This window comes from Schistocerca piceifrons, chromosome 5 (genome assembly GCF_021461385.2).
Source record: "Schistocerca piceifrons isolate TAMUIC-IGC-003096 chromosome 5, iqSchPice1.1, whole genome shotgun sequence".
NCBI classification, from domain to species: domain Eukaryota; kingdom Metazoa; phylum Arthropoda; class Insecta; order Orthoptera; family Acrididae; genus Schistocerca; species Schistocerca piceifrons.
In genome coordinates, this window is record NC_060142.1 from 368,680,182 (window position 1) to 368,703,167 (window position 22,986).

The 22,986-nt window shown below is 40.5% G+C and overlaps 1 protein-coding gene across 1 annotated transcript; it reads right to left on the minus strand.

Moving 5' to 3' along the window:
* Positions 1-414: 414 nt before the first annotated feature.
* On the minus strand, positions 415-1,859 carry LOC124798996 (craniofacial development protein 2-like). The gene is given in 4 exon segments (XM_047262532.1): positions 415-442; positions 510-1,356; positions 1,359-1,640; positions 1,739-1,859. Coding segments are annotated over 4 exon segments (1,278 nt in total).
* Positions 1,860-22,986: the final 21,127 nt, after the last annotated feature.

Below are 22,986 nucleotides of genomic sequence, written 5' to 3' on the forward strand. Positions count from 1 at the left end.
GGGGATGAATACTGATCTTTTCCATTCTTCTGGCCACTGCTGCGTGATCCATATTTTTTTGACATATTGAGTGCAGCACTTTCACTGCATCCTTTCCAGTGACTTTAAACAATTCTGCTGGTATTTCATCATGTCCACTAGTTTTGTTATCAGCCATATTTTCAAGGGCCCACTGGATTTCGCTCTCCAAAATATCTGGCTCTAGTTCTAAATTAACATTAACATCAGCAGTAGGAGCCCTGTCATGATGCAGTTCTTTCTTGTATAGGTCTTCTACATATCCTGCCCACCTTTCCTTAACATCCTCTGCTTCACTCAGATCTTTCCCGTTTCTATCTTTTATCATTCCAATTTTTGCCTGGAATTTTCCTTTAATTTCTCTAATTGTCTTATAAAGATCTCTTGTCTTCCCCATTACGTTACTATCTTCAACTTCCTTGCACTGTTCATTAAAGAATATATTTTTATCTCTTCTAGCTAATTTCTGAAAATCTTTATTTAATTCAAACATAGCTGATCTATCTCCCTTGATTTTTGCTTTCCTTTGTTCTTCTGCAACTTGCAGTGTCTCAACTGATAGCCATCTAGCCTTCTTACTGTTCCTTTTCTTGGGAATGTGTTTCTCTGCAGCCTCCTTGACAGTATTAGCTACTTCTGTCCACATCTCTTGCGAGCTTTTGACCTCCAGCTGTAATACATTAAATCTGTTTTGTACCTCTACAGCATAGTCGGAGGGTATAGAGTTAAGGTCGTATCTGCAAGTTGGGATACTTTTTGCTACATTCTGAAGTTTCAGCCGAATTTTTGCAATCAGAAGCTCATGATCTGATCCGCAGTCAGCGCCAGGTCTTGTTGTAGCTGACTGAACCGCGCTCTTCCACCTCTGCTTACAAAGTATGTAATCAATTTGGTTCCGGTGTTGGCCATCTGGCGAAGTCCAGGTATATAGGCGTCGTTTTGGTAGTTGAAATAGTGTATTAGTAATTATCGATGAATTTTCTTGGCAGAATTCTAGGAGTCTCTGTCCAGCTTCATTAGTTGTACCAAGACCATGTTTCCCTGTTATACCTTCTACAGCTTCATTTCCCACTTTTGCATTCCAATCTCCAACTGTGAAGACGATATCCTTTTTTGGTGTTGACAGTAGTAATTCTTGTAAATCTCCATAGAACTGGTCAATAATTTCCTTTTCAGCATTGGTTGTTGGTGCATAAACTTGAATTACTGTGATGTTGAGGGGCTGACCTTGAAGTCTGACGGACATCATTCTATCATTTTTATATTTGCATCCCATCACAGCTTTTCTCACTTTATCACTAACTATGAAGGCTACTCCATTACTTCTGTTGTTATGTGCCCAGAATAATACACCATATGGCCATCCGAAGCAAATTCTCCCATGCCAGTCCACCTCATTTCACTTATTCCCAATATGTCGATGTTAATTTTCTCCATTTCTCTTTTCACTATGTCTAGTTTTCCTTGATACATGGATCTTACGTTCCATGTTCCTATGCAGTGCTTCTCTTTGCACCATCTTACTCTTCGTGAAGCTCCTCTCAACCTGGTTCCCCCCGGAGATCCGATCGGGGAACTTGAAACTCCGGAACATTTTGAGCTGAGCGAAGCCATGGGGTTTTCTTGGGATAGTTAAGTGGTGGTTTCCCATTGCCTTCCACTGTCCTCCAACTCCTATCTGCTCACTGACTCAGTTTCCCGCTGGGGTTGGTTACCCAACCTTCCGCTGAGTTGCTCGGCTTAACAGGGGCACCACGTGTAGGTAGGAAGTTGGAGAATTGAGGTGACAGAGGCTGTGAGAACTCTCTTGCTGAGTTCTTGTAATCGCGTATCACCCCCATTTTATGCCAGAGTCTCATGATGTCTGCAGAGACCCCCCCAGGTCATTTCCTGGGCCCAGTCAGTGTTACCTGGACGCAATCTCGAAACTTCATGGAGTACTGTGACTAGAATACAACTAGGCAATACAATAACTTAAGTCACAAACGGGAGAAGAACAATATCAACAAAGTTCATGTGAAGACATGACTAATCAATAATAAGTTTACACAGAACATTATTACAAAAGTGATAAATATATCACCAGATATAATAATAAGCAACATCACATGAACCATAATTAATAATTTTATCTGGAAGATTACTACAAATGTAGCTTCAGATATAATAATAAGCAACACTATGGTATCTAACATTATTGAAGTGAAATATAAAGCATATATAGTTACACATAGAGATAAAATAACAAATGTATGTACAGTGCACTTTAAAATGTGGCAATTATAAATTCTATAGTGCTATACTAAAATAGCCTAGTGGTATAAGTAGGAAATACGGGAGGAGGGAGGGGGGGGGGGGGGAAGGGGGAGGTCAGTGGGATAAGCCACAGCAGAGATCAGAAAACAGAGAAGAAAAGGGAGAAAGTGCTTGGAATGGGGGAGGGGTTAGGATGAATATTATATTATCATAGTAATATGTGAAAATATAAGGTGTGCTCAAAAAGTAATGGGAAATTTTGTTTTCCTTAAAGAATCTTTATTTATCTACATTAACTTTGTCCCCTTCAAAGTAATCCTCCTCAGATACAATACACTTGTGCCAGTACTTATGGAACTAACCTTTCTTTCCTTCAGCTATTCTGATTTTATCTCATCAATCTTGGCAAAACAACATCCTTTAAGGTTCTCTTCAGCCTTTGGAACAGAAAGAAGTTGCAGGGGGCCATGTTTGGTGAATACAGTGGCTGGGGCAAAAGAACAGCATTTCTTCTTTTTTTTTTTTTTTTTTTTTTTTTTTTTTTTTTTTTGCCAAAACATCATGACCAAGCATTGAGCCATGAGTGGGAGCATTATTGTGATGATATTTCCATGAGTGGGATTGCCATAATTCTGGTTGTTTTCTTCAGATTTCTATAGCAAAATGGCTCATAACTTCCAGGTATTATTCCTTACTGATCATAAAGTAGGAACTAATGATGCACTATCAAAGTGCAATCGAACAAAACAGTGAGCAGAGCCTTCACATGTGACTGAACTTGTCACATTTTTGTCAGTCTCCTCTCTTCAGGCAGTTTACATTGGGATGACTGGGCCTTGGTTTCGATGTTGCACCTGTATATTTATGTTTGGTCACCTTTTATAGCCTTTAGAAAAACTGTATTGTTGTTCTCTTCATTCAGCAGTTTCTGACCGATGTCATTTGGCGTAAGATATGCCAACATTATCGGCAGCCTCTCTTATGGTGAACCCATGATTTTTCCAAACAATTTTCTTTACTTTTTCACATTGGTGTCAGTAATTGATATGATAGGGCATGCAGGGCATCTTCAACTTCTTCTCAATCTTTTTTGAAATGTTTATACCACTTATAAACTCACAGTAGATTCACCAAAAGCCTCAGTCAACATTTTGAATGTGGTGCTGCACTTTATTCCATTTTCCTTTATTCCATTTTTCAAGCAAAATTTAATGCAAATTATTTGATCCATCTATTTTGAAAGTGCAAATTTGCTGATCACTTGAAAACAACTATAGCCTTTCTGATTGTCAACAATAAACTAACGTTTCAAAACAGCTGGAAATGTACGTCAGGAAGATGTGTCGCAAACAAGGTAAAAAAAATTTGAAAATTGAATGTACAAAGCCTGCAAAATTAATAATTTTCCATTAATTTTTGATCCCACCTCAAACACAAGAATGAAAATTTAATGAATCTGTAAAGAATAAATACAGAATAAAATAACCAAAGTGAAAACAGGGAAATGTATAACAGATGTAAAGTTATAATGGTGGGATGTGAGTACAAAAATAGAAATAAAAACATTCTCTACTCTGACTAATACTAAAGCCTAATAATACAGTAATGTGGTCAAAACTGGAAATGTTCAATATAGATAAAGTTCCTGAGATGACCTGAAGTACAGAAATATAGTGTGGTAGACAGCCACGTCTTATTCTATATTTATTCTTTAAAAATTCATTGAATTTTCACTTCAATGCTTATTAACATATATTCATACATGACTACAACAGTGTTATATGTCAGGGGGGCCACTCAATCTGGAAACAGAGAAAACCAATAAATATCAAGAGTTCAAACAGTATCACTCAGATGCAACAAATGTACTTGGTATCAGATACTGGAATTCTGACAAAAACAAAGATTCTGTGAGATATTTAACATCTCTTTCTTTAGGGGAAACAACAACCTAAAACCTTTTAAATGAATAAAAAGTGCCGTGGATGAAGGAAATAAGAAGCAAATTATCAAATATCAACGGAAGGCCAAACATCAACGTGAAGGCATTGTGAGGGTCAACAAATATAAGAAAATCTCAGAGTACATTGCTCTTAAACATTGCTTCCTGTGGATTATACACACAACATAAAGCCTTTAAAGTGGACATTAATGACACCGATAGGAATGTAGCAGAGTTTTCATGAGCACAGTAACCTTTAATCAAGTATATGCCAGCAAGAAGAGCAAATTAAACTAACTTTATAGGCTTCTGTACATTCCAACTTATGTTTTACTCACTGAAGAGATCCCACTATATAGTCATTGGATAGTTGCTCAGAATTGGTGTGCCCTCACTCAGCATGTCACTGACGGTCCCATGATTCTCAAAGTTCCTGTCTGTGTTGTCACCTCCCAGAATTCAGGACCAAAAATGTTAAGGAACAATTAGAATGTGGATTTTGGACATTGAAAACAAGTAACTTTATTTGTTCAGAGCATCTACTATAGATCACATAGAGGTTACATAACATGTCGCTGACAATTCACAGACATAATCCATCACGGAAGCATTGCTTCAGCAGTCCCCACACTATGATCTGAAGAGACTGATGCAATTATTACTTTTCCCATTCTCCAGCAGTCATTTCCACTTGATATGACTGTACAGTAGTGCGCTATATATGCTTCATTATTACTAAATTACATGTCATGTTATATGTGTCACATTTTTAATATCCCTGGTGTGACTTAAATTATTTTTTAACAACAAGTAACATTAGACACAATATGTTCTGAAGAGTTTAATGTAATTTTTAAAGATTCCATTCAGTTGTAGTCACTTCCCTTTGCTATGAGTTTACATCTCTGGTGCACTTTCATTACTCCATTCTGTTGCATGTCCCTACTGCTCACCCCTCCTTTTCCCCCATCTCCCCCCTTGTCCCACTCACCCCTAACACTCAACCCCTATCTACTTGGCTTCATTTAATAATACTATGGTATGGTTGCTGTATTTATTAGATCTACTGAAAGATATTATTATTGGCTTATGTCATCACATAAACAAGATCTATATTGTACTTCTCTCTAGCCAGACTACAAACATTTTATTGCTCAGTTGCAATATTAGCCACAGTATAGCATCAAGAGATTGCGGTATTTACTATGGTTTCCTAGGATTTTACACCTATTATATATTCCCTTTCTTTGGCTTTAGTTGTTTTACCATCTGATCTTGGCACCAGCCAGAGTACGACATTAACAGATTTCTTTAAGTATTAAATTTTCCACTCTACAGTACTCTCTTCTCCCCTATATGAAGTTTATACCACAGTGTTTGGATGCTGTCTCTCCTCTCCCCTCCCACGTCCTTTTTCATAGTTTACCCAATACCCCTTCTCCTCTGTGACTCCCCTCTCTTCTGACCATACCACTAGGGCCTCTCTCAGTAAAATTCTACACTTCCTATATTTGAACTGAATAATTTGTTGTACTTGTCACAGTTTCTGTTCTTTGCAATCACCCCTCACTACTCTGATATGCCTTTACATCAATTGTACAGTTTCCTGGTTTGATGTTAGTTATTTTATTACCTGGCTTTAGTATTACCAATAGTATGACATGACTTGATTGCTCAATTTATTAGATAGCTTTATTCTTTTGTAATTATTGCCTTCTCTAGAAAGTTATATGACTGCCGTACTGCATTAGTACTTATATAAGTGTTCAAATTATAGCTTCATATTCCTTCAGTCTCCCTCTTTCCTATTTAGTCTCCCTTTCTCTTTCCGAAATAGAAATATCTCCGTTGGATGTTAATCACTTTAGTTCCTAAGGGAAAGTTATAATCCCTGCAGAATGACTGATGAAGAAATTAAAAAGGAGTTAGCAAGCATAGTTTAAAGTTTGTTGTTTACAGTTATGTAAAATATGATGCCAGCCACCATGCAATCTCAAGGTGAATGCTGTGCTTGGGCACGGGTTAAGTTAGTTGCTGTCTGTAAGCTGACTACTGTCATATAGTTGGAAGTTGCTGGAAACAGGTGTCGCAGGAGAGCTACAAATAGACATCTATCTCCCAGAGTTACATCAGTTCCTATTCTTTCCTGTGAATGCTGTACATTCTGCAGAAGTAAGGGATCTATCATTGCTTATCCAGCTGACTATGAGCACCATGTCAATGGAAGTTATACAGCTACTGCAAAGGGGAGGCAGAGAGCAGAGAGAACTCATGGTATTACACCCATCCCCTAACCAAAACATTCAAGGTGCTGTTTCTTACTGAAACAGAAACAGAGACTTTTTAAATGAAAATTCTGGTATTTGACTGTATAGATAATTCATTCTACTGTTGTTGTTGTGATCTTCAGTCCTAAGACTGGTCTTATGCAGCTCTCCATGCTACTCTATCCTGTGCAAGCTTCTTCATCTCCCAGTACCTACTGCAGCCCACATCCTTCTGAATCTGCTTAGTGTATTCATCTCTTGGACTCCCTCTATGATTTTTACCCTCCACACTGCCCTCCAATACTAAATTGGTGATCTCTCGATGTCTCAGAACATGTCCTACCAACCGATCCCTTCTTCTAGTCAGGTTGTGCCACAAGCTCCTCTTCTCCCCAATTCAATTCAATACCTCCTCATTAGTTATGTGATCTACCCATCTAATCTTCAGCTTTCTTCTGTAGCATCACATTTCAAAAGCTTCTATTCTCTTCTTGTCTAAACTATTTACGTCCACGTTTCACTTCCATACATGGCTACACTCCATACAAATACTTTCAGAAACGACTTCCTGACATTTAAATCTATACTCGATGTTAACAAATTTTTCTTCTTCAGAAACGCTTTCCTTGTCATTGCCAGTCTACATTTTATATCCTCTCTACTTCGACCATCATCAGTTATTTTGCTCCCCAAACAGCAAAACTTCTTTACTACTTTAAGTGTCTCATTTCCTAATCTAATTCCCTCAGCATCACCCGACTTAATTCAACTACGTTCCATTATCCTCATTTTGCTTTTGTTGATGTTCATCTTATACCCTCCTTTCAAGGCACTGTAAATTCTGTTCACCTGCTCTTCCAAGTCCTTTGCTGTCTCTGACAGAATTACAATGTCATCGGCGAACCTCAACATTTTTATTTTTTCTCCATGGATTTTAATACCTACTCAGAACTTTTCTATGTTTCCTTTATTGCTTGCTCAATATGCATATTGAATAACATTGGGGATAGGCTACAACCCTGTCTCACTCCCTTCCCAACCACTGCTTCCCTTTCATACCCCTCGACTCTTACAACTGCCATCTGGTTTCTGTACAAATTGTAAATAGCCTTTCGCTCTCTGTATTTTACCCCTGCCACCTTCAGAATTTGAAACAGAGTATTCCAATCAACATTGTCAAAAGCTTTCTCTAAGTCTACAAATGCTAGAAACGTAGGTTTGCCTTTCCTTAATCTTTCTTCTAAGATAACTCGTATGGTCAGTATTGCCTCATGTGTTCCAACATTTCTGCGGAATCCAAACTGATCTTCCCCGAGGTCGGCTTCTACCAGTTTTTCCATTTGTCTGTAAAGAATTCGCGTTAGTATTTTGCAGCAGTGACTTATTAAACTGATAGTTCAGTATTTTTCACATCTGTCAACACCTGCTTTCTTTGGGATTGGAATTATTGTATTCTTCTTGAAGTCTGAGGGTATTTTGCCTGTCTCATACATCTTGCTCACCAGATGGTAGAGTTTTGTCAGGACTGGCTCTCCCAAGGCCGTCAGTAGTTCTAATGGAATGTTGTCTACTCCCGGGGCCTTGTTTCGACTCAGGTCTTTCAGTGCTCTGTCAAACTCTTCACGCAGTATCATATCTCCCATTTCATCTTCATCTACATCCTCTTCCATTTCCGTAATATTGTCCTCAAGTACATTGCCCTTGTATAGACCCTCTATATACTCATTCCACCTTTCTGCTTTCCCTTCTTTGCTTAGAACTGGGTTTCCGTCTGAGCTCTTGATATTCATGCAAGTGGTTCCCTTTTCTCCAAAGTTCTCTTTAATTTTCCTGTAGGCAGTATCTATCTTACCCCTAGTGAGATAAGCCTCGACATCCTTACATTTGTCCTCTAGCCATCTCTGCTTAGCCATTTTGCACCTCCTGTCGATCTCATTTTTAAGACATTTGTATTCCTTTTTGCCTACTTCATTTACTGCATTTTTACATTTTCTCCTTTCATCAATTAAATTCAATATTTCTTCTGTTACCCAAGGGATTCTACTAGCCCTCGTCTTTTTACCTATTTGATCCTCTGCTGCCTTCACTATTTCATCCCTCAAAGCTACCCATTCTTCTTCTACTGTATTTTTTCCCCCATTCCTGTCAATTGTTCCCTCATGCTCTCCCTGAAACTGTGTACAACCTCTGGTTCTTTCAGTTTATCCAGGTCCCATCTCCTTAAATTTCCACTTTTTTGCAGTTTCTTCAGTTTTAATCTACAGTTCATAACCAATAGATTGTGGCCAGAGTCCACATCTGCTCCTGGAAATGTCTTACAATTTAAAATCTGGTTCCTAAATCTCTGTCTTACCATAATATAATCTATCTGATTCGTTTTAGTATCTCCAGGGTTCTTCCATGTGTACAACCCTCTTTCATGATTCTTAAACCAAGTGTTAGCTATGATTAAGTTATGCTCTGCGCAAAATTCTACCAGGTGGCTTCCTCTTTCATTTCTTAACCCCAATCCATATTCACCTACTATGTTTCCTTCTCTCCCTTTTCCTACTCTTGAATTCCAGTCACCCATGACTATTACCACCGTACAGTTATGATTTTGACCTTTGACTACATTCACAAAGTCTCTCGCAGAAACAGAGAAGAGTGACATTCATTGAACAACTTTGCCGTAACGTGATCACCAAAAACAGTCATTACATATGCAGGCACTATTATTTCAAGCCACATTTTCGAATTTACTAATGAGATGGAACAGCAAGATGAACATCTTAGGCTGTCAGTCTATGTGACTAAAGCAAAGTTACTTAATTTGAAAAAGGTCCATACATCTTCGGATTGTCATTCTAAGATATAAATACACCCTGTAAACAAATCCACTTGTGCCATTAAATTTGAAAGTGATAGAAGGGGATGTTACTTGTCTTATACTATATACAATATGGAATATAGGAACAATAGTACAATAAAAAATATAAATGAATATGCATGTAGCAGGCTGCGGGTTGGGTATTAGGGATGAATGGGACAAGGGGGGAGGCGGGGGGAAAGGAGGGATGACGGTAGTAGGGAGATACAACAGAATGGAGTAATGAAATTGTGCCAGAGATGTAAAGTCATAAAAAAGGCATCATGGTTCAGTTATAAAGCAGCATTACATAATCATCTGTCAAAGTGTATTATGAAGTGGACCAATAGAGTTTATACAAGCATTCTATGGAAGCAACTAGGACCATTTACCATATAAACATTCCATACTTCTATGAAAGAGTATGTGAATGTTTACTATATAAATAATCCACACTATAATGCATACATTCATTATGTAAAAGAGCCTAAAAATGTTTACCACATAAACATTCCATACGATAATGTAATGATGTGTAGCAAAGAAATATTGCAGATACTTATAACAGACACATTGTAGGATGTGGATGCAAAGAAGGAGGGGGAAAGAGGGTAGGTGATGGAGAGATACTGAGAGGTGGGCTGGGGAAGGTAATACTGATTAAGTGGTGGAAAGAAGAGCAATAAGATATAGGTGCAAATATTAGGGGGTGGAGGGGCAGGGGGCAGTGAGGAGATGTAGCAGAATAAAAAATATGAAAGAATACACATATAGTAGGCTGGGGGTTGGGTATTAGGGATGAATGGGACAAGGGGGGAGGCAGGGGGAAAGGAGGGGCAAGCAGTAGAGAGACGCAACAGAATGGAGTAATGAAAGTGTGCCAGAGATGTAAGGTCATAGCAAAGGGAAATGACTACAAGGAAATGGAAATTATAGCAATCACATCCATCTGTTCAGGTCATACCATGTCTATGTTACGTCTTGGTAAAAAATAATTTAAGTCATACCAGCGGTAAGTACAACGTAGATATAGGTCATATGATGACTAGAGTCATCAACAATAATTTTTGTATGGTATATTACTACAAATGTGACAAATATATCATCAGATATAATAAGCAACATCGCATGTAATATAATAACAGTGGGGTGAATTACAAGCATACTTAGTGCACTACTATACAGTCACAGTAAATGGAAGTTACAGCTAGAGAATGGAATCATCAAACTCTGCAGCTCATACTGTGGAGAGTTGTTGAAACAATACTTCCACAATGCGATATATCTGCGAATTGTCAGTGAGATGTTATGTAACTTCTCGGTGATATAGATGCTCAGCACAAATAAATTTACTAGTGATTGGCATTCAGAATTCACATTCTAATACTTCTCCAACATTTTTGGTGCTGATACAAGGGATGCAGCTATATGGATGGTAACTACGGGAAGTCTTCCAGCATAACGCACAACACGCACCTCCAGGTAAGTCATTCATGCACTGGGGCATTCTGTTTATCTGTATTCACTACTGAAATTTATTATAATACTGTCCACATACTAGTAATTGAAGTAATAGCTGAGTAGAACCTAAGAGGATAATTGCCTGTGTAACAAACATTGTTGATCCCTAGTGAGAAGGTCAATACAGAATCGTGCAGACCACTTTCATGGATCCAGGACACAGATACTGAATCAGTAGACTGTCTCACAGAACTAAAACACAGATGAGAAATGCAGTGTTCCAATGTTACTCAAATTGTGAGGCAAATTCATTTAATAGCCTCATGCCCAGAAATGATGTTGAATGTGTTTGTAGTCATCTGCAGGAGACTTAAGCTACGGTAATTTGATAACCTTGGATAATACTACTCAAGACTTTCTTGATGATGTAGAATATGAAAACGATATCTCAGCATGTGAAGAATACACAGAGTTTCTGAAATTACTGGTTATGAAGGCAAAACACGATACTGAGCAAAGAATTTCAGACATCACAGCCATAAGGACTATTTCAGAGCTCTCTACACAGTTGTGTAACAATTTTGGACTAACACAGATTATGCTAGAGCTATTCTCCACTAACATAGTGCATTGGGCTTGCTTCTGGAAAAAGTTTGAATCTTCCAATGATGTAGACCTAAACTTGTCAATTGTCTATTAACACGTGATTCTTAGAGGCTATGTCAAGGGGAGAGCAAAGAGTGTGGTAGAGAGAATTCCTATAGTGCTTCCTATGAGTGCACTAAGGAGATTTTGTGTACACTTTATGGTGACAAAGGCACGGTCAAGTATTGGTTTCTAAAACACTTTACCCTTTCTCAGAAGACAAATGCCACTGCTGGATAATCCATACCAAAAGAGTACTGTTGTCAGAAGGGAACATTCTGAAACTGATGGAATTATTGTCAAAATATGCAGATGTGTCACTGATAGCACAAAGCATGTGAGGGAAATCATAGATTAACTATCCTTGTGCCATTTACGGCAGCCTTCAATGTTTGCTTTAAACCAAGGCATATGACACATAAGTCAGTAAGGAAGGTCTATGAACCACGTGACCACAGCAATAAGCTGTTTTGTGAGGAGTGTGGTCATTGGGGAAAAGATTGCAAGACAGTAAAGAATGCTCATGGCCACCTCAAGATTTAGTGGTCGGCGTGCAATTCCACACCCATTTACAACAACAATGCTCAAACATTCCATACGGCCAAAAGGAAATAATGGAACAGTGGTTGACAATATCTACTGATACTAGACTCATCAATGCTTCGCTAAACAAGCCATAACTTAGAAATTTATAACTCTGTGCACAACTTGGTGGGGAGGATTTTTGGAAAGAATGGTCATCTCAATGAAAAGCCACCCTGAACTCATTATTCATTTTCCAAATTGAGGGCAAAGTGCTCACTACAGCACACTTCCTTATGGGAGAGAGACTTACGGCATTGCCAACTGGACCTGAGCCACTGCCTACAGCAGTTCAAACGAGAGAGTTCAAACTCTTCTGATGCATCTGTGGTAGAGGGCAAGAGTACAGGCGCTGAAAGAAGACAGAGATGGAATCCCTCACATAGCCACCCTTATGACCACTGGCAGGAGGCACATGAATAGACATGCCCAGCTATTCATACCTATGAAATAGACCAGGGTGGGGTGGATGTGGAGAATCACTGAATGATACTTCCACAATATATTATAACTGTGAATTTTCAGTGACATATTATGCAGTCTCTCAGTTATATAGATGCTGTTTACCAATAAAGTTACTTGTTTCTGACATCAAAATCCACATTCTAATTGTTCCCCAACACCTACTGTAACTAGTATTACAACTATATAATAAAATAACTTAAGTCACATCAGGGAGGTGTACAATATCAGTACAGTTCATGTGGTAACATGAGCCTTCATTAATAATTATATGTAGAGGATAACTACAAATGTTGCAAATATGACTTCAGATGTAATAATAAGCAACATCATATTATCTCAGATGAATATATAGCATACATACTTATACAGAGTAACAAAACAAAATGTGGATGGACAATTAACACGACAATGTGGAAGTTAAAAAATTTATAATGTTATACTAAAAGAGGAGCCTAATGACAAAAGTAGGTAAAAAGGGGGTGGGGGAGGGAAAGGCATTGTGACTTGCCGATATTAAGTGCCGCCGCACACTTACGCGTGTCCTCTACGTGCGGCGCTGTCTGCCAGCCATGCAGCAGCCGCGCCACCTGTGCGGCCAGCCAGCCAGTGGCCGCTAGACTTGGACTCAGTGCTGATTTGATTGTTACCACGTAAACATGTCTTACTTTGTCTACTTGCTCTGTGACTTAGGTGTGTTGTGTCGTTTTTGAAATATGTGTGTTCTACTTGACGTTATAACAATTGGCGACGAGGATGGGATTTTTCCTTTTCATCGTTGACCCACAGGTTTCCATGGCTACTTTAGAGCAATTATTGCAAGGTCTCATTGACCAGCAAACGCTTCTCACATTGGCGATTCGTGATTTTGTCGCGGCATCAAATGCGGGGCGTTTCCGTTGTTGTCTATACTTGCTTTTCCTCCTTATGACGAGATGGCGGAAGACTGGTCTGATTACAAAAAACGTCTTCCACAGCACTTCTTGGCATTTCATGTCATGGATGAACAAACATGTAAGTCTCTGTTCCTTTCATGGATTTCACGGCAAATGTATTGGTTGTTGTCGCAATTGGCTCCTTTGAAGGATCCTGTGTCTTTATCCTTTGCTGAAAATGTGCTCACTTCTGCCTGTCTATTTTCAAAAGCAAACGCAAGTGATAGCCTCTCGTGTTGCTTTTTATCGCTGTCAAAAACAACCGAATCAATCCTATCGTGCTTGGGCTGCTGAACTTCACAGCCTCAGTAGAAAGTGTCAGTTTGTTACTGAAGTTCACAAAGAATCCTACGCCAATTCCATGGTATAGGATGCTATAATCTGGCCAACACCCGACATAGAAGTTAGGCAACATGCCCTTCAGTTGGCAAATCTGACTCTAGATGAAGTCCTATCCATCGTGCAGACGTTTGAAATATTTCGCGCCACTGGAGCGCAAATAGAGGCATGGGGTGATGTCGGGGAAATACAACCTCTCTGCGCTGTTGACGACGCGTGCAGCGTGTCCCCGCCGGCCGACGTGGCTGCAGTACGCTCCCAAGTGCAGCCTCAGCCGAACCATAAACAAACCTCTAAGAAACTGCAGCAAAACCCCCGGCAACTTCCTTCATGTCTGCGGTGTTTAATGAAACATTCACAGGAGGATTGTCCCAACGTTGGGCCGTGTGTCACAATTGCAAAAAGAAGGGTCATGTGTCATCCGTTTGCAAATCCGACCGTATCCATGATGTTCATGACAGTGACGCTGATTCTGCTTCTGTGTTGTCTGTCAGTGGTACTTCTTGCCTTTCAGGGAAGTTATTCCTCACTATCCAAATCCTTGGACAGGATGTTCGCATGCAGGTGGATACTGGTTCTGCTGCCACTATTATCAATTCTCAGATGTATCTTCAGTTGGGTTCCACAATCCTATCACCTATCACTCGGCAATTACGGACATACAATAAACAGAAGGTTTCTCTCTTGGGACAATTTAATGCTGAGGTATCTTACAAATCTGTCGTTTGCACTGTTACCATATTTGTGGTCGACCATAGTAACGCGGAAAATCTTTTTGGTTTCGATGCCTTTCTTGTTTTTGGGTTCTCCATTGATGACTCTGTCAATATCGTCTCTGATGCTATTCCTTATGCTCAATTGGATTCCTTCTTGACGACATTTTCGTCCCTTTTTTCTCCTGGGTTAGGCCGTGCAAATGACTTTGAAGCTCATATCACACTCAAACCCACTGCTCAGCCTAAGTTTTTTCGGGCTCAGCCCATTCCTGTGGTCCTTCATGAGCGAGTCAAACGGGAGCTGGATCGTCTCACTGCTTTAGGGGTCTTGGTGAGTGGTCCTCTCCTGTCGTTGTCGTTGCTAAGCCCAATGGTGATATTTTCCCTGTGGCAATTTCAAAGCCACTGTAAATGCTCAATGGGTCATCGGCACTTACCCTATTCCCCGACCAGAAGAATTGTTCACTAAACTTGCTGGAGGCCAGTATTTTTCTAATATTGACCTGTCAGAACCTTATCATCAACTTTCTCTCGACACTGCTTCCCAGCAGTTTCTGGTCCTTAACACACCTTTTGGCCTCTATCAATACCAAAGACTGCCGTTCGGGGTTGCCAGCGCCCCTGCTCTCTTTCAGCGATTCTTGGAACAATTATTGCTCCCTGTCCCTGGGTGTATCAGTTACATGGATGACATTGTTGTCACTGGCTCCACCACTGAAGAATATCTTCAGAATCTCTGCACACTTTTTCATGTCTTACAGACTGCCGGTCGTAAATGTAATCTTCAGAAATCACAATTTCTTCAGGCATCTATCACGTACTTGGGGTTCCAACTCTCTCGGGATGGTATTCGTCCGCTTCAGCAAACTGTCGCTGCGATCAATGCCCTTCCTCGCCCTACATCTGTTAAGGAACTGCAGGCCTTCTTGGGGAAAACAGCATACTATCAGAGGTTTTTATGGTCTGAGGCTTCGGTGGCTCAGCCGTTGCATCACCTGTTGCATAAAAACGTGCCTTTTCACTAGTCCGCGTCATGCGATGCAGCTTTCCAGAAATTGAAGACTATGCTGAAACAGGCCCCGTGCCTGGCTACTTATCGACCTGGCCAACATCTTGTTCTTGCCACGGACGCCTCTCAATACGGGGTTGGTGCAGTCCTTGTGCACTGTTTTTCTGACAGTTCTGAACAAACCATCGCTTATGCCTCCAAAATGCTCACGGATGCCCAACGAAAAGATTCTCAAATTAAAAAAGAAGCTTTGGCCATTATTTATGCTCTTCATAAGTTTGGTGTTTTTCTGTATAGATCCAAATTTCATCTTGTTATGGACCACAAACCACTTGTTTCCTTGTTTCATCCATCAACGTCACTTCCCGACAAGGCTGTACACCGCCTCCAGCATTGGGCTCTTTACTTGTCTTGTTTCAATTATGAGATTTATTTCTGGCCAACGGCTCAACATGCGAATGCTGATGCACTGTCTCGCCTTCCCATGGGTCCTGATCTGGCATTTCGACAGGGACGAACTTTCATGTTTCCACCTGGATGTTGCCGAGCAGCGGGTTGTGGATGGTTTCCCCATCACCAGGGACCGGCTGGCGGCTGCTACGAGTTCTGATTCTACCCTCTCCCGGGTTTTATGCTGTATTCTGAAGGGTTGGCCAGTTCGTCCATCCGTTAAGATGTCTGATCCGTTGTGAAACTACTACACTTTGTGCTACCGCCTCACGGCTAGGGATGGTGTTATCCTCCTTTCCACCGACAATGCTTCGCCGCGTGTTGTGGTGCCTGTGTCTTTGTGTGCTTCGGTCTTGCGCCTCCTTCACCATGGGCACTGGGGTGTCTCTCGCACGAAATCTCTGGCGCATGTTCATGTGTACTGGCCGGGCATAAACTCAGAAATTGCGCACATGGTTGCTGCCTGCGGCCCTTGTGCATCACAGGCCGCTGCCCCGAAGTCATCTTTGTCACCGTGACCTTCTCCTGAGAAGCCCTGGGAGCCTATTCATGCTGACTTCGCGGGACCTTATCAAGGTACTTATTGGCTCCTCGTTATTGACGCCTACTCTAACTTTCCTTTCATTGTCCATTGCACGTCGCCTACCACCGCGGCAACCACCAATGCTCTAGCTCGCATTTTCTCTTTGGAAGGCCTTCCCTCTACTCTTGTTACTGATAATGGTCCACAATTTGCCTCTTCCGAATTTGCGGATTTTTTGGGCCCGTCACAGCGTCATGCATGTCACGGCCCCTCTGTTCCATTCACAGTCAAACGATGAGGCTGAACGACTGGTCCGCACATTTAAGGCTCAGATGAGGAATCCCCTGACTTCTTCTGCTGCTGACGATGTGCTTCTCCAATTTCTGGCTTCTTACCATTTCACCCCCATGGGCGACCACAGCCCAGCAGAGCTCTTATATGGCCAACAGCCCCGTACGCTACTTCATCTTCTGTGGCCTTCTACCTCACGGCCGCGGGTGCCTTCACTTAGCCAGTTCACCACCGGCGACCTTGTATAGGTACGGGGATATGGCAGGTGGCCAAAATGGAGTCCTGGCCACATCTTACGACACCGTGGCTGATGCCTGTATGAAATCCAGATGGACATGGGTGTTGCAGTGTGTCATTCGGACCAGCTTTGGCCTCGTGTGCCGGCAACGCCTGTTCCGGATGCCGCTACACCACCTTCGGCTCTACCTGACGCTCAGGATGCTGGAATCTCTCATTACTCACAATGCAGTCCTTTCACCATCATATCGGTGCCAGAACAAGAACTGACGCCACTAGGAAACGTGCACATGCAGGAACCAGATGACCATCATCTGTTGGAGCAACTCTACTCGCCTCCTTCTCCTACGGACGCCAACACATCACCCACGTCTCCTGTTATAACAACCGGGCTTGCCGCAATGGGCAGATTGGTGCATGGGGCCCCAGCAGATTCGACCCCCACGTCTCCTGTCATCTTGACTCGTTATCATCGGGGACACTTCCGTCCGTACGGGAAGCCTCCTCCTCGAGACTTTACGGCCAGTCAAACAACACCTATGGACGTTAGCAATCTACAGACCACCTCCATCAAGACCAGTGCAAAAGATTCAAAGGGGGGAAAAGTGTTGTGACTCACTGATCTTTCAAAGTGCCGCTGCACAGTTACGCAAGTCCTCTACATGCGGCGCTGTCTGCCAGTCATGCAGCAGCAGCACCACCTGAACGGCCAGCCAGCCAGCAGCCGCTAGACTTGGACTCAGTGCTGATTTGAATGTTACCGTGTTCACATGTCTTACTTTGTCTACTTGCTCTGTGACTTACGTGTGTTGTGTCGTGTTTGAAATATGTATGTTCTACTTGACGTTATAACAAAAGGTCAGTGGAATAAGTTGGAGAACAGGAAAAAAAATGGGGGAGGAAGACCAGTGGTGCTTCGGGGGAGAGGGGGGGCATGTTGGATGAATACGATATAACATAATATTGCTATAGTCATATATGAATAGACAGCAATAAACACAAGGGCAGAAATTTGACGAATTTTTAGGAAGTAAATACAGAATAAAAACAAACAAAGCAAAAACAAGCAAATGTATAACAGACATATAATCATGACATCTGGATGTGAGTACAAAAATAGAAGCTTCAATAAATACAACATTCCCTTCAGGTCACACACTGACTAATACTAAAACCAGGTAATACAATAACTTGGATCAAAACATGAGATGGAGGTACATGCTTGAGGGAGGGGTGGGGGCAGAATGGATATCAGGGTGATGAAATTGTTCTGATTTCTCCAAAGTTTTATTACATATTTCCCAAGTAGTCAACTGCATACGAGAAAGTTACAAGTAAGTCCTCAAATTCTGAAAATCGGAAAATTGTGTGATGTAAACAATTGGAGAGTTAATTAGAAATGTAATTACAGAGGATATTAATTACAGAAGAGGACATAAAAATTGATAACAAATGAAAATACATTGGTTGGTGATAACTTTTAAGCTGTTTCTCAAGATAAAGATTTTTCTGTGTTTACTCGTTATTCAATGTTGGTAATTAGAGGTGCCAGCCACCTATGTCAATATTTCCAAGGCCTTTTTACATTTGTTACTAAATATCTGTTACTTCAACTTCTCAACTAGGTTTTTGATTTGGAACTTGTACATAATTTTGTTAATGACAACAATTCCCTGACAATCATGAAAATATATGTTTTTCCAGAACCTTCTATTTGCTTTCACAATGATTATCAAGTGTTTTAGCAAATTGGACAGCATGATAAAGACACACATACAAGGCCTTAGGAAGCACTAAATTGTCCAATAATTATCCGGATGCATATGAGAAAAAAGGTAGTATCAGACATTTCATTAGAGTTTTGGGGTAGGCTATATCATTATACACTCCCCCCCCCCCAACTCTTACAAGTATTACTTGTATGAATAGCTACTAAATACATCCACATAACTAAAAAATTTCTTTTCTATGCTGTGGCCTTTTTTTTCGCATGTATCAACAGCTCTGTGTTTGAAGCATCGCCTAGCCCGGAGTGGAGTCACAGGACTCACGCTTTTTATCATTACAGAAGATGATTGTAGGCGCCTCTGAGCCAAATTTCAAACTTATGTGTTGCCATGGGAGGCAATTCCGTGCTTTGTGAAAATGGATCCATTTTGCTGCACAGTGTACATGTAGAAATCTACGGTTCACAGTCTTTGATAATAACATTGTGTCGCACTTTTTGATTCTTCAGTCTGTTCATTTCATTGTTTTTTGGATTCTCTGCTTCTCACTGTGCTCATTCTCGTTTGTTGTGAACTTTAACATGCTTTACACTCTTCGTCTGTTTCGTTTCTTCACTGTTCTTTATGTTTGCACTGTTTTACTTCGGAGCTGGCAAGAACTCTACTGCTGTTACAGTCATTGTCTAAAACATAAATCATTTCAAGTTTTTATAAGCAATTACACTAAGTACACTTTGAACACTTGTTGTGCTTCCTTTTCGTTTATATTCAGTCTCTGTATCACTTTGACTACTCACACTTCACTGTTCGTTTTTATTCACCCACTGCACAACTTTTTCAGTTCCTCTCTTCGTTACAGATAAGAAACTGATTTGACATGTCTTGCTTTATATACCCCTACCAATGGGTAACCCCACCAGTGGCGAATTCCAAAACATACCAAAAAGGCTTCGAATGGTCCACAATTTTCCACAACATTCAGGAGTGTTCAGTAATGTTCGACAATGATCTGGGATGTTCCCAAACATTTTGGATTCTTGCAGAATGTTTCAGACTGTTCTTGAACATTACACAATATCCTGGATCCTTGTGAAACATTCTGGAATGTTGTGGAATTCTCTTGAATGTTAAGGAATGTTGTAGAAATTTCTAGAGGGCAAAACTTCCCAGCCCTTGTTTCTTCAAAAGCACGTCCTTTGGTTAGAAACTGGAACCTTCATTGATGGGAGATAAAGGACTAGAATACCATATAACTTCCTTGATCTTACTGGGACTTGTTTCTAAGTTTTAGCAACATGCACATTGTACACTTACTTTTGCAATGTGCACTGATACTGATTAATTGTCTGCTCACACAGACAGCACAAGAACACTTTGACAGTGTCGAAACTATGGAGTCGTTGAAGGTGACAGAAATGTGAAGCAGAGAACACAGTTAGTGCTAAGTAGCTGGTAGCCAGGTTATTGCGCCCATACTGTAGCTAGTCTATGGCGGTTCATAAGATTTTAATTTCTGTAGATTATCAATTAATAACAAGCTCAGTATGTATGCAGCCCAGGGTGCCAGTCCACAATGTCAATATTGGCACTTGAGCAAAAATGTTTGACAATCACTGCTCTAAGTGAACACACAAAAAAGTGATAGTAAGTTTGAAGTGACACAAAGATGATGTTTGTTTCATAATACATCACTTTCAAACCAGCGGGATATGATGTAAAAATGTTTGTATTGGTGGATGCTGCATGATTTGTGAAGTTTTGCTTGTAAGCAACTAGAAGGGCCCTTTGCTGTTAGCAACAAGAGAACTGAATATTATAAGGCATCTCTGTCCACTAACGTTCAATATAAAATGTAGAATTACAAAGGACAATTGGTTTTGTGATGTGAAAATAAGAAATAAATGGTATGTAAAGGATCATGTGTAGTTGTAAAACTGAAGAAAAGTAGGAGGCAGATATCCATAGAATAGGAATCTAGGGTAAAAAAAAGAAAAGCATTTTCGCTTACAGAAAGAAGAATAAGTATGATAGTGTCCCATGTTCCCAAAAACAAGGACTGGACTGGAATAGGTGGTGGTGAGAGGGTGCATGGGACAGGTTTTACACCGGGGGCGGTTTCCCACCACCACCTATTCCAGTCCTGTAACCCGGAAGGTGTACACGATCAAAGGCAGAGCCACGTGTGAAAGCACCCACGTGATTTACCAACTGACCTGCCTACACTGTGAAGCGTTCTAAGTGGGAATGACCAGCAACAAACTGTCCATTCGCATGAATGGACACAGGCAGACAGTGTTTGTTGGTAATGAGGATCACCCTGTGGCTAAACATGCCTTGGTGCACGGCCAGCACATCTTGGCACAGTGTTACACCGTCCGGGTTATCTGGATACTTCCCACTAACACCAACCTGTCAGAACTCCGGAGATGGGAACTTGCCCTTCAGCATATCCTTTCTTCTCGCTATCCGCCAGGCCTCAATCTCCGCTAATTTCTAATTTCTATTTGCCGCCGCTCATACCTCACCTGTCTTTCAACTTCATCTTTGCCTCTGTACATCCGCCCCGACTGACATCTCTGCCCAAACTCTTTGCCTTTACAAATGTCTGCTTGTGTCTGTGTATGTGTGGATGGATATGTGTGTGTGTGCGAGTGTATACCTGTCCTTTTTTCCCCCTAAGGTAAGTCTTTCCGCTCCCGGGATTGGAATTACTCCTTACCCTCTCCCTTAAAACCCATATCCTTTTGTCTTTCCTTCTCCTTCCCTCTTTCCTGACGAGGCAACCATTGGTTGCGAAAGCTAGAATTTTGTGTGTATGTTTGTGTTTGCTTGTGTGTCTATCGACCTGCCAGCGCTTTTGTTTGGTAAGTTTCATCATCTTTCTTTTTTTATATATATATATATATATATATATATATATATATATATATATATATATATATATATATATATATATATAAAAAACAAAGATGATGTGACTTACCAAATGAAAGTGCTGGCAGGTCGACAGATGCAAATCTTTCCTGATGAGGCAACAGTTTGTTGCGAAAGCTTGAATTTTGTGTGTATGTTTGTGTTTGTTTGTGTGTCTGTCGACCTGCCAGCACTTTCATTTGGTAAGTCACATCATCTTTGTTTTTAGATATATATTTCCTACGTGGAATGTTTCCCTCTATTATAACTATATATATATATATATATATATATATATATATATATATATATGTGGTGTATTACTTTCTTGACAACCCTCGTAGTAGTGATTTCTAGCATGCTTCTGCCCTACAACTGGAGAAGCAAAGAAGCTAGAAATTGTGACTAAGTGAGTGGATAACACATTCGACAAGCTTGTATTATATAACTTATAATGTTGCTCGGGAGATGACAGCCTCGAACTGTACCAGGCAGGTACAAGCAATTAGCAAACCAGTATAATGATTGATAGAGCACTGACTCATTCAAAACAATGCCAAATTGTAAGGACTGGTGCCACACATTTAGCGGCATCTTTCACACCAGACAAATGCCTTTCTGTCGATTGTAGCAGTGTATTCTATTCCAAGCTACTGATGACTTCCTTTTTCTCTTTTTCTACATGCTCTGCAAATTGTTTAGCTTGCTTCTCCTTCTCCTCTATTTTTCCCTCTATTCCTATATCACCTTGTTCATTTTCATTATCTTCTTCCCTTGGGTATGGAGAACTATACCTAAATCATCTTGTTCATTTTAATTATCTTCTTCCCTTGCATATGGAGAGGAGTTAGTGTAAGAAACATTTTCAAAATTTTTCTCTGCATTTGCATCAGCTTAGAAGAGTGCTACAAACATTCTTGTGACTAATTGAAGATTAGTAAGATCAGGTATTTTCTTTGACGAAGTCGTCCTGACCTTTTTTTTATGGTGTGCATCTCATAGGCGAAAATAATTTTGAGAAAAGCAGTGTGAATTATACAAATCAAATGACTTAGGCAAAAATGAAAACATGACTGAATCATACAAAACATGAATTTCTCAAAAAGACTTAGTTATGTGAGAAAGATTTACTTACAAGATTGGCTGCATGCACCTGTCTCTTGAAATAATGCCTCCACAGTCTCGGACAGCGTAGATCAACAGCAATACGCACACTGACTGAAGTGAGAAAGAAAAGTCAGTTAACAGTAAGGGCATCCCTCCTCTCCTCTCAACATGGAATGCGGGAGAATGAAAATTTTTCACTATGCATCTCAGAGAAACATGCGACCAGCGAGAGTGTAGTGGCTTCAACACCACTCTTAT